General features: G+C 50.8%; 2 protein-coding genes across 2 annotated transcripts in view; both read right to left on the bottom strand.

The window, feature by feature from the left end:
* The window catches only part of LOC115647175 (protein brambleberry-like), a 41,467-nt gene extending 38,165 nt beyond the window's left edge, over nucleotides 1–3,302 (bottom strand). The window contains exon 1 of the mRNA XM_030553951.1: nucleotides 3,274–3,302. The gene's annotated coding sequence lies outside the window, so the exon portion shown is untranslated. The remainder of the gene's footprint in view (nucleotides 1–3,273) is intronic.
* A 4,014-nt stretch (nucleotides 3,303–7,316) lies between these two features.
* TIGD5 (tigger transposable element derived 5) lies at nucleotides 7,317–12,189 on the bottom strand. Its single transcript, XM_030553952.1, has one exon. The coding sequence runs from the start codon at nucleotides 12,148–12,150 to the stop codon at nucleotides 10,324–10,326; it is 1,827 nt and encodes a 608-aa protein (XP_030409812.1). The 5' UTR covers nucleotides 12,151–12,189; the 3' UTR covers nucleotides 7,317–10,323.
* Nucleotides 12,190–12,635: the final 446 nt, after the last annotated feature.

Raw genomic sequence — 12,635 nt, 5'->3', positions numbered from 1 at the left:
GTCCCCACCTGTCAAAGGGGGAGAACGCGTCTCATTTCCCCCAACCCTTCATCTGGCTTGTCTGTTTAGATTGTGGGCTCTTCGGGACAGGGACTGTCTCATTGTGAGGCTGTGCAGTTCCTCACGGGTCAAAACTCTGAATTTCTGTTCTGCACAGAAATTCTTCGGTGCCTCGAACAAGTTTTTGTTCCAAATTGGAACAGAGACTCAAAACCATGCCATTTCCCAGGCAAAAGGACAGTCTGGATTTTTTTTATTTTGCGGCAAAATCAAACTGTTTTGGTTCAGTATCTTTCCGAATGAATGAGCAGCCAGCTGACCCTGACTCCAGAGGACAAGTCATGGTCGAGAGCTGCAGAAAGGGCAGCCTAGAACGCTAAGAGTCCTGGTGCCAACTGGAGCTCCCAGGGAAGGCACTTTTCCTGCTCGGTAGCATGGACCCTGGAAGCCCTGCAGTCCACCGGACGAGTGGGTTGGAGACCTGCCAGCTGCCTGCCGAAACCCTGCTTGTTGGTTCACTGGAAATGCATCAGCCCACTACATCGCTGCAAAATTGGCATTTTCCAACAAAACAGACCAGTTCTTCTCCTAGCAGGATGGGGCCCTGGTCTCAGCTGGAACCTTTTTGCCTTGGAAATAATAATGAGAAGGCTTCTGAATGAAGGAGGAAGTGATCTCTGGTTGCTGAGTGCTGGGATGAAAGCAGGGAGAGCAGCAGTAAATGTAACAGTGGATTCTATGGCAATAGGGGCTGGAAAGCAGCTTGCAGGCCAAACTCAGCTGGGGCAGAGGAGGAATGCATTCCTTTCTAACTAGCGTTGCCCTGGAGATCCTCAGACACAGGGAGGTAGCTGGTGCTTCAAGGCCCTCTCTTGTTCTGCACTAGACTGAATGTCCTCCAGTGAGAGGCACTGGACAGCACCAGGGTGCAGGGAGAAGGGGGGGCAGTCGGAACGCCTGCCCAAAGTGCACATAGAAAGTCTCATTTCATAATAAAACACTGGGTGGCAGCCTTGGGCTCACATGCTATAAATAGGTATAATTGCATATGCCCCTTCTTGGCTTGCAGGAGCACCAGCAGTTAAAATGAGTTTGACATTTATATCCCAGCCCTGGGGCTGAATGAAAACTCACCCAGCTACAAAAAAATGTCTCATGAGCACATAAAATCCTGAGGTCTGTGGAGGGGGCAATCAGCTGCTGTGATGATTTACACTTCCCCTTTAAGGCACAGACCTAATGAATTGGTTTATGGCATGTGCTACACAGGACTTTGCAATGTTACACAAGCAAGTGTATTGCAGAGAGGAACAGCTCTGTTTTCTGGTGAGAGCCATAAACACCTTTTGCTACGGGGAAGCGGTTTGCTGATTTAAGCATGACACGATGGTCCCAGGTTGGATAGATCTGTTCTCCTCCACATTCCTCGCAGCCCCCTTTTACTGAACCAAGGGATTTTAAAACCAACAAACCTTTCTTTTGCAGCATTTAAGGCCAGAAGGGACCCTCAAATCTGATCCCTATTAAATATTTACGTTGTTCCCACGATATTGACTCCAATAACTTAGGTCTAACTAAAGCCTTTTAGTCCTGGGAAGACTATACTGAGGCCTGTCACAGGCAGAGAACAGGAGAAACCAAGGCGGCATCAATGCCTGAAACTGATCAACTTCGCTGTGGGAAATGCTGCTGCTGTGCAAGGTGCTGTACACGACACAGAAGTGTCCAGACAGATGCTGCAGTTCAGTCATAACTTTTTGGGTTCACTAGCACTCATTGACATGGGAGGGAAAGAATCATTCCCTCGACATCAGCAATTGCTGGGTGAAATGTTCTGGCCTGCATTCTGCAGGAGGTTGGACCTGATGGACATACTGGGCCCTTAGAATCTGTGAATCAAGAGAGCTCCTGCCCATTATGATCATCTGGTTTCTATTGCAGAAAGGCTAAACTCTACCTGGCTAGTTTTCCTGCTCACACCCGCATCCTTGCTGAAGTACCTTAGTGTCATCCCATCAGAACATAAGAACGGCCGTACCGGGTCAGCCCAAAGGTCCATCTAGCCCAGTACCTGTCTACTGACAGTGGCCAGTGCCAGGTGCCCCAGAGAGAGTGAAGCTAACAGGTAGTGATCAAGTGATCTCTCTCCTGCCATCCTTTTTACAGTGGGGAAACTGAGGCAGAGAAGGGCAATCACTTGCTGAAGCTCGTGGGTTCCTCATCAGTGCCTCCCAAATCTGTGTTTCTGGCAGTGCAGCAAGTCCCCTGGCTGTGAAAGTGGCACTGAACTGAGTAGGAAGAGAGAAAAGGGGCTGGGCCAGCCCTAAAGAAGACGACCCATAGGTTCTTCTTGTGGGTGGCCTTGACTCACCAGAGGTGGTGAAGCTGGTCAGCTGAGATGGATTTTCAGCTTTCCCTTACAACATCCTCTCCAGCCTGCCTAATGCTCCAGTCCACTATAAGGACCCACCCTCCCCGTCAACCAGTCTCACATGTCTGACACAGCAGGCCCCCTGCCACTTCATCCAGCAGCATCGGACCCCTACTGCTCCTGCCAGCCTCTTGCTGTGCCCCCCGAGGGAAGGTACAATGTCTGTGCACACATGCACGCACACACACCGCCCCGCCCCGCCCCCCAGTACTACCAGGAAGGAGAGAGGAGTGAGCTGCTGCAACTGATAGGAGAGCAAGTGGTGGCCCATCAGCATTAAAATACAGCCTGGGAAAAGGACAGTGCAGTGCTAGTAAAGGGAGGAAGCCGATGCCTGAGAAATGACATCCCTGGGCCCTCTGGTATATGACATTCAACCCAGATCAAGGATAGGATATGCTCTGCCTGGGGACCAACTCTTGCCAGGGGGATGGGCTTGAGCTAACTGGCCTTTTCCATCTCCCCTGAGCAGAGCGTAATCCCCAGTGGCAGAACCAGAATGCTTCATTTATCACCCACAAAGCTGCTGTTCTCCCTCTGAGGGCCAAGATTCCTCCGAGGGCTACAGACTCCATGGAAACACCAGCCACTACATGTCATCAACATCCCTGCCCATTGCTACCAGCCTATCCAAAGCACAGCGACCTCAGGCAGCCTCCTCCCATTGCAATGGGCTTGGAACAGAGAGCCGTTAGTGCCCTCAGGGGGCATTTGCTTATCCCGAAGCTTTGCTATGGGAAGGGCATCTTCTGCTCCCTGGGAACTGTGTACACACATCAAGGGGAGGACCTACTTTGAACCAATCCAGCCCTTCACAGAGGATCTCAGAGCATTTCACAAACCTCAGTTAGGCTTTGTTCCTTCTCTGAGAGTTGCACTGATTACATTAGTTAAGGTTTGTAAGACAATTTGACGATGAAAAGCTCTTTCTGCATGCTACATATTACTGGTACAACACACAGGTGTTATATTCAATAGCATCTTGCCGTAAGGCTTTGGTCTCTTAGCTGAAGGAGCCACTGTCAGGGTACAAACCAGCTACAACTGTTCAATGTCTGTTTCGAAGCAAGCTTACGACAGTGTTTGGGAGATACTGGAGAGCACAGAAATGAGCTGACATGGCTGCTGCACCCCCAAGACTTCCCTGAAATGAGGTGCATCTTCCCGGGTCTCCCCAGCAAACAACACGGACATGTTTTCCTACTGGGAAGCACAGAGATTGACTGTCTGCCATTCCCTTGCTCTAATAATTAGATCGGACAACACTGCCTCCTAAAGCCACGAACGCAGTTCAGACCCTTGCCCCCCACTAGCCTACACTCCCTACCAGAGTTTGGTGCAGAACCCAAGAGTCCAGTGTCCCCTGGACTCTACCATATTCCCTCCCCTCCCCCCACGGCCACAGTGATAGGATTAGAAACCCGATGTCCCGACTCTCAGTCCCAGACCGGACCACTCCCCTTTCCACTAGAGCACTACATCTGGATTCTGACAATCCAGTCTCTTCCTAGGCAGAATATTCCTAGCTATGTAATTCTGAACTTTGGTGCTTCACAGGGTGAAATACAGGACATAACTGAGAGGTCTTCCCATTCCATGTCTGGGGAAGGGAGCGATGATTCTTGGGGATGGAGTTAAACTGTGTTTCAAAAGACCTTTATGATAGACCCATACCAAGAGCTCCAAGTTTCTCATAACTGGAATTGCAACACATCACTCTTACATTTCAGCCTCTGAGAATTATTCTGTACCATCAAGTAGCTGGCTGAGGCAGCAGCCCCTAGTCACACTGAATGAACCTCCTAGTGGGTAACAAACATATTAGAACTAAATCTGTTTGCCACTAAGTTACTCCTCCAAAGACTGCCAATATCCAAAGCACTCACTAGCAAAATGTTGAGATGTCAGCGTTACTACTGCAACAATAACTTTGACTGGGACCCAACACAGCACTGAAAAAGCAGCTCTGAGATGGCAACAATGCACCGCTGTGATGTTTTTCTAAAAGCTCTGCTCTAGGAATTATTCTGAGGGAGTTCTCTGGCCTGTGACGTACAGGAGGTCAGAAGATGATCACCATGCTCCCTTCTGGCTTTGGAATCTATGACTCATCGTGCCAATGTCGAGATGGCAACCACATTTAAGAGTGGAGAAGCAGCGCAAGTTAAAAAAAATTGATGCATGCAGCTGCAAGGTTATCAACATATTAAAGAACCAGGTGTGAACATTCACTCGTCCCCTCCAGTGACTGAAACTGTATAATTAACTATTTCGCTGCTGATCATCCTAACAGAAACAGCCAAGTACTCTGGAATTGTGGAAGTAATGTAGGGAGAACACCATCTCTTTTTCCTCTCTTCTTACCCTCTCCCCCCCCATATACAATACAAGGATTTTTTTTCATGCTGGGAGATGAAAGCGCACCTGGAAGATACAGACCCTAACCCCCGTCTCAGGGGCAGCAGCTCCTTGGAAGCATCAAAACAGAAGAGCAGACACTTAGGCCCGAAGCAACCCAAGCAGTGATTCCCAAAAGGTGACACACTGAAATATGCCAGGATATTTGTGAGAGTGGGTGAGAGAGAGGACAAGGAGGGTCATCATGGATTTTTGAAGTGTTGTTTCTGTGCAGCTCACCAGCTCTCCCTCAGTATAACAAATTTTTTGAAAACCTGTCACTTGACTGATGGCTTTATTAATTCCCAAAGACCAGGACTGGAAGCAGTAACTGATAGACTCTGCTGGGAATGGCAGAAAAGACACACGTCAGAATGAGATTGCTACAATCGGCCATACTGGGTGTTTTTTTCAGGGGGTTAGGTGGGAGCGGGGCTGCAGGGAAGAGTCTTTTACAGCAGATAGTACTGCAAAGCACAGCTGGCCACTCAAAGAGAAGCCTCACCACCAAGGATTTCAAAACAAGTAGGTTCCCAGATGAAACATACAAGGCCTGAAGTTTACCAGTATTTATTTTTCTTAAAAACAGTAGAAAGTTTCCTGATTGTTGCCTATCTAGAAATTACATGACTTCACCAACACGCTAAATGAGCTCCAACTAATTTTTCTATACTCCCTAATTGTGAACATACATACATGGCTTATCGGTGTGATGGTATAGCTTGTACCTCCCTTACTTCATCACCTCTTTGCCACCTTCATTCATGTCAGCAAATAATAGATTGTTGGATCTCTGGGGCAGGGACAGCATCTTCTCAGGTCTCCTCTGAGCCACCTGGCAGCTAAAAAAGCCAATACACCCTTTGTCTCCACTCTTGTTCAGGTGGTATTAATCACCTCTGGGTAAGTTACATGACACTGCAGATTTCCTCCACTACAAATTTACTCTCTTCAAATCTACCAGCTTTTTCATTTCTCCTCCATCACACCTGTAGCCCCAGCTCATTTTGCTACTTCTGACTCTCTCCTGCCCCTCTCACATGGGATCGTCCAGATTTCTTTAATAAGATCTAACATCACCTTCCAATTTGACCCTTGACTTTCCATCTGGCTTCCACCCTCTACACACCAGTGAGACAGAGCTCCCTTCCAGACCCAAATCACCACACTTTTACTTCATCCTCATCATCCTAAGCCTCTGAAAGCCATGGCACCGTTGATTACTCCTAACTTCTTGAATCTTCTCCTCCAGTGGATTTTGCTGCTCCTCTGGTGGTTGTTTCACCTTTCAGCTTGCTGCTTTAGCTACCCCTAGTTTCCATACAGATATGTCCCAGTGCTAGCCAAACTTTGCCCAACTGGGACTAACACTGGCAGCATGCTGGAAGGCTGAGGGATGAACAGGGCCGGCTTTAGGAAGTGTGGGGCCCAATTCAAAGTTTTGACAGGGCCCTGGCACAGATGACTTAAAAAAAAAAACCACACATGTAAAAAAAACATGTAGGGCTTCTATTCACCGGGTGGTGCTCTGGGTCTTTGGCGGCACTTCGGCGGTGGGTCCGTCACTCACTCCAGGTCTTCAGCGGTGCTGAAGAACCCGCTGCCGAAGTGTCGCCGAAGACCCAGAGTAAGCGAAGGACCCGTCGCTGAAGTGCCGTTGAAGGCCCGGAGAGAGTGAAGGACCTGCCGCCGAAGTGCCGCTGAAGACCCAAAGCACCGCCAGGTGAGTAAAAATTAAAAAGGCGCCTCTAGCCAGGGAAGGGATTCTCACTGGGCGCGGGGCCCAATTCGGGGGAATTGGTGGAATAGGCCTAAAGCCGGCCCTGGGGATGAACCTAAGTTACATAAAAAACATTTTACAGCTACTGTCATTTTTAAGAGGCTCAACCCAGAGACTACATGTCCCAGCATGTAATATTCCATCTTGCCAAGCTCTGAGCTACACTTTGCTCACACCAACTAAAAATTTTAGGGTGGGGCATTTCCATTTGCCATCGTAGAAACAAAGGAAATCAGTTTCATTCCTTGAAACAGTCTATTTGAGTCCCAAGCATTCATTGGATTTTCCTAATAATCTTTTCCTGGTTCCCTTAATGACACTTGTCAGATTGAGGGGGAGTACTTTTAAAACGAGCTTTTAGCAAAATGTTTATAAAAACTGAAGTTAAATCCTTACTGATTTAAGGAAATCTGTTCCAATTACATTGTTTTTTGAACCAGGTACTACTTACTTTTTTGCCGTGTTTACTCTGATTTTTGTAGTTAATGGCTCATCCTTTGACAGATCATTTTTCCAAAAAACGTTCCTACACCTCTTAGCCATATACATATAAAGCAGCGCATGAGAGCTGGCATCTACTCTGTCACACGCATCACCAACAGACTTGCCAAATAAATTCCAGCTCTGGAATCTTTATTCCTTGTGCTGATGCAAAGCAAGCAAGAACCCTGCTTGACTTTCTGATCCTGAGAGAGTCTACGGCACTGGTACTTATAAAATACATCTTTTTATTGACAATTGGGTACCATACATTTTATCTGGAGTTGTTGAAAGACAAACAGGGATCCCATCAAGGCCATTTGTGTTGTCACTTTTCACTTACCAGCCACGCTAATTTCAAAAATAAAGGAAATTTAGTAAATGCAAAGATTAGCTAGCCTGCCCAGCGTCAACAGCTTGACTCAAGTCCTTCATGTCCTTCCATCTTCCTAACAGTCTAGTCCTTTGGAACCAGAAGTTGTAGTTGGTTCATAATTTTTAGGCTTTAGTGGGATCTTTCCCCCATCCCTAAGTGACATATGAAGCTCTACATGAAAAATCACTGTTCCAACTCTCCTTCAAAGAGTGACATTTTAAATCTTCCTAGAGATTCATAGACATTTTAGGCCAAAAAGGGACTATTAGGTCACCTAGTCTGACCTCCAGTATAAGACAGGCCATATCATTTCACCACATGACCTCTGTATTGAGCCAGACTAGTGTTTGACTAAAGGATATCTTTCAGCAATATACAAATTGCTGACCTATTTTCAAGTGATATAGGTAGCTTAGGGTGAAAATTTTTGTTAAAAAAATTACAAAGATGTAATAGAAATGATTTTTAAATAATTAAAGTAAGTAAATCAGTGTAATTATGTAACTTAAAACTTTCCCATAGTGTACGCAACTCAAACACTGCCATATGCTTGTATGTGACAGTGAGAAAACTGAAATTGATTAGTCTATTTTCATATGCTGGCTCTGAAGACAGTGCAAATTGAACAGCAAAAATAAAGATAGATCTTTTTAAAAAGTGCATATGGTTAAGTGTTTAACATTACTGTAGTGGAATTTACCTTTATATTTTTGAAAAGATAGTTTCCTTGTAATATGAACCCTGCTGTCAGTTTTGTGATAATTTAGGAAACAATAGAGAGACAAAAATTAACTGTCTTTCATTTGCTAGCAGGCAGTCTTCACCTGCCCCTAATAAAGCTACTCCAAAGCAGAAGCTGGAATTCCAGTTTTAAAGGACACTATTCAGAGCTGATTATCCAAATGGAGAAAAATAGGATTATAAGGCAACGGTATCAATTTATTCACTCTTCTTGGTCTCAAGCTGAGATTTTATTTTGTAAACAAGTCTCAGTATCAGTCATGGGCTCAGAAGCAAGAGTTGAACTACAATTCAAGAGATTCTTTTTCAGAGCAGCCAGTGTTTTGTTTTTTATACAGGTAACCGGATGACTTGCCTATTGAAACAAATTTAGGAGAATCATGTACAGTTAATGCAATTTCAAGGGTTAAATCAAGAGCTTAATTGCCACATCATTTGAAGAAGACAAGTCACATTAAAATCTATTTTGCTTCACTATACATCCTGCTAAGGGGACGATTTATCAACCCCCCCACTCCCCCCAAGTGGAACAGGAATTGATTAGATCTTCATAGACTCTGAAGTTATGAGATGGAAAAGATGGCTAAGTATCCATCCCCACCTGCCACAATGCAGGACTGTTCAACTAACTATTTTTTATTTTTGCTAACTAGCCAGACTAAAAGTATTTTTTTGAAAACCAGGCCAAGATTCCAATTAGAATCTCATGCCTCTATTTTTTAATATAAATGTTGTGGGCCCCTCCAATTCCTGACTCACTCCAGCTGCAGGACATGTTACAAGCTGCCTCACTATAACAGCCTCTATAGAGGCAAAACCAAGAATCTGCTGCCTGCAGAATGTCCCACCGCCGAAGGGAATTTCGTTCTCTTCCTAGCCACCAGGCTTAACTGTTTTGCTATAAGAAGATTGCAAAAAAATGGTATTTTAATTTTTAAAGAGAGTCTGAAGTATCCATGGTTTAAGAGCTATAGCATCCCTTGTGCACATAAAGTAGCCATGGAGGTTAAATTAGCTCACCAGCTCTCGGGGTGGCCTGTAGCTTCTTAAGAGTACCCCCAGCCCAGAGCGTACCAGTTCTAATCCAGTGCATGTAAAACCCACCCCCGTTTTAAACCCACCCTAGCTTAACAGGCAACCAGTCAGCAAATGGGAAGCGTATGAATGACCAGCCCCCGCCAGAGTGTAACATTAGTTCTTACAAAAAGATATCCAAGCACGTGGCTGCCAGTTTGCAGCTGGTAGCAGCTCCAGTCCATTGATGATTTGGGTCTGGACCGCGAGGCTGCTGCTGCTGCCACCTGGATTCACCTCCACAGAACTTTGCGTGGGAGACTGCAGCCAAGCTTTTCGTTTAGCTTTGTTCCTTGCCCAGCATTTGTTTTCCTCTTTACAACTTGAGAAGGAAGAGCCTCTCTTGGCATGTATAGCCATGCATGCCCCCTTCCCCTCACAGCAGGATTCTTACTGCCGACCATCTGACAGTTCCACCATCGTCATTAGTTCCACTCCTGTGAGGGAGAATCCCCTCTTCTCAGTCAAGCTGGGGGGCAGCGTGCCTTCTCTGTCCTGCTGATGTCCAGTTCCCCGCCTCAGCCCTTCTCAGGAACGTTGGTTAGTTTCCCCTCAATCCCAGGAGAATGGCGGTAAGCCCCTTCCTTGCACTGACATTGGATACAGAGATTGGTCCCCCTGCCTCTGCCCCATGGGTTGGGGGATCTGCTGATGTCAGGGGTAAGGATTAGCCCTCCAGTGATGTTGCTGGGAATTATCCCCCTACGTTCCATGAGTAGGGAATAGCACCTCCCAATTATGTTCAGAGTGAGGAATAGCCCTCAAGTGATGACATTTTACGGTGGGTTATCCCCCCTTATTAGCCCCAGGAAGTAGGCTTACCCCTCAGTGACAGGGGGGCAGCCCCAGGGGGAGGGACATCTGAGCCCCACGAGGTATTAGACCCCACTCCCTAGCAATGATGGGTGGAGGTGTTGGGTCCCCCATTGTCTGTCCCATTGCAGAGTGGGGTTAGTCCCCATCTGTCCCATGGGAGTCTGGTGGGGCTACACCCCCAAAGGTGCAGCAGTAGGTGGCTGACCAGCTCGTCCCCCTCGCGCCCCACTATGAGTCTGAGCTACCCCCTTGGTGCAGCCGCTGGGCCATACTAATGAGGGAGCGGAGCTGCACCAACTTGAGTGGTCCCACCTGCCGGGGGTCCTGGCTCTCCAGCCAGCGTAGTGCTGTCTCCAAGCCCCTGATGGCTTCCTGGGCTGTGGGCAGTGGGGGATCCCCTTCCTCCTCCATTCCACTGCCCCCCCCACCGCCTGCATCCACCCCTGCTGCCTCCTCATCCTCATCCCCGCCACAGCCTCCAAGTCCTTCATCCCCACCATCCCCTTCCCCATCCTCCCCCTCCATGCCCGGGGCTGCATCGTCCAGGTGCAGCCAGTCAGCCACCTCCTCGGGTGCTAGGCGTTTATAGGCCAGGGCAGCCAGATGGGTGAGATCACTGAAGACCTTGCTGTCCCCAGCACCTCCATCCCCACCCAGTGGTTCCCCCTGTTCCTCTTCCCCAGGCTGGGGCTCAAAAGCAGCACGCAGCCCGAGCAGCCAGCACTTTTCGATGGAGCCAGCAGGGATGAGGTCCCAGGAGAGGCCAGCGAGGTATAGCATGTCCTTGAGCAGGAAAGAACGCACAAAGTCCAGGGGGCCACTCCCACCACCAGCTGGGCTGGGCCCCCCAGTGGAGCCACCTCCCCCACTGGCCACGCAGGACACGGCCAATCGCAGCAGCTCCCGCTTGTAGAGCTGCTTGAAGGCGGACACCACGCCTTGCTCCAGCGGGGCTGGGATACGGCCTCCCCCTCCAGCTGAGCTGCCCCCTGCCGCAGCCTTGGAGAGGAAGAGGGCTCGGATGGAGCCATCTGGGGTCTGCAGCTGCGGTGGCTCCTCTGGGCCAGCACTAGAGGGCGGCGGGGGGCTGCTGAGAAGCAGCACCGCCTTCTGCTGGAGGCAACTGCGGCGCAGATAACGCTTGACTCCTGGCACAAAGTCTTCAAAGAACCAGGCCCGGAGAAGGGCAGGTCCGAGCCGGGCCTCTGGGCTGTAGCGGTAGCAGGCTGGGAACTTGTCCTGGTTGTGGTGCCGGAGACTGGGTGGGTCTGGGAGCCCCCCAACTACCAGTGGTTTCAGCTTGTGCGAGCCAGTCAGGTTGGCAGCCAGCAGCACAGTGACACGCTCCTTCACCATCAACCTCCGACGGGGGGGAGCCTGCAGGCGGGGGGAATGGGCCCGCAACTCCCCAGCCTGGCCCGGCAGCAGCTTCCAGTAGAGTCCAGTTACATTGGCGTTGTAGATCTGCTCGTCCCCGTAGCCTCCCCCATCCGAAGGAGCCGCAGCGGCTGGAGGAGGCGGCGGCAGGGGCAGGAGCAGCGAAGGGTCCGGAAAGGTGGAGGAGGGGGCCCCGAGCTCCAGCTCAGCCTTGAGTGGCGGGGTCCCTGGAGCAGCGGGGTCCCCCCCTCCACCTCCTTCGCCATAGATGCGCTGGCTGGAGATGCCGTGCCGTTTCTGCCAGCGCCAGAACCAGCCATGGCTGGCTTTGAAGGTGCACTCGGGCCCGTAGATCTGGCGGGCGAAGGCCTCGGCTTGGGCTTGGATGATGGGCCCAGAGAGCGGCACGCCGTGCTGCCGCAGGGTGAGGAACCAGGTGTAGACGGCCCGGTCGATCTCCTCCTCGTTGGCCAGGCGCATCTTCTTGCGCTGGGTGCCCACCTCGCCGCCCAGCTGGTCCAGGAACCAGCGCAGCTTGTGCTCGTCCTTGAGCCAGCCGCGCAGCGTGCCGCCGGGCACCCCGAAGTCCCGGCACACCGAGGCCTGCCGCTCGCCCTTCTTCACCCGCTCGATGGCCTGCAGCTTGTCCTTGATGGAGTAGGCGCGGCGGAAAGCCATCTTCACCGACAGCCCCGCGGGGCCCCGCCCGGGGGGCCCCCCGCCCCGCCGGCACCGCGCCGCAGCCCCGGGCTCGCCCAGCTCCAGGCACACCGGGGACGGCTCCCTGCTGCCCAGCTCCTCCAGCTCCAGCGGGCTCCGTCCGCCCGGCTCCACCGGAGGCTCCCGGCGGCTCGGCTCCTCCAGCCCCGGCGAGGCCCTGCTGCTGCTGCTGCTGCCCGGGCGCCCCCGGGGCCGCCTGGAGCCTGTCCCGTCCGGCGAGCGTCTCCGCCTCGGCGGCTCCCGCAGGCCCAGCGCCGGGGGCTCCCCGGTGGCCGGGGGCAGCAGCGCGTCCTGCCCGCAGGCCATGCGGGGGGCTACCCGCGGCCGCTCAGCGCGCTCCCCGGCCCGAGCCGCGGCTAGATCCATGGCGGGGCCCGGCGCCGGGGCCGCGGCCGCTGGTAGCCATAAACCCGCCAGGCCCTGCACCGTCCCGGGGAGACGGA

This window comes from Gopherus evgoodei, chromosome 2 (assembly GCF_007399415.2).
Source record: "Gopherus evgoodei ecotype Sinaloan lineage chromosome 2, rGopEvg1_v1.p, whole genome shotgun sequence".
Classification (NCBI taxonomy): Eukaryota; Metazoa; Chordata; order Testudines; family Testudinidae; genus Gopherus; species Gopherus evgoodei.
Note: the sequence above shows the minus strand (reverse complement) of the source record. Positions and strands in the feature narration are given on the sequence as shown.

Excerpts from the sequence above, each read along its gene's own strand:
- TIGD5 (XM_030553952.1), bottom strand. The coding sequence starts at position 12,150 with ATGGCTTTCCGCCGCGCCTACTCCATCAAGGACAAGCTGCAGGCCATC.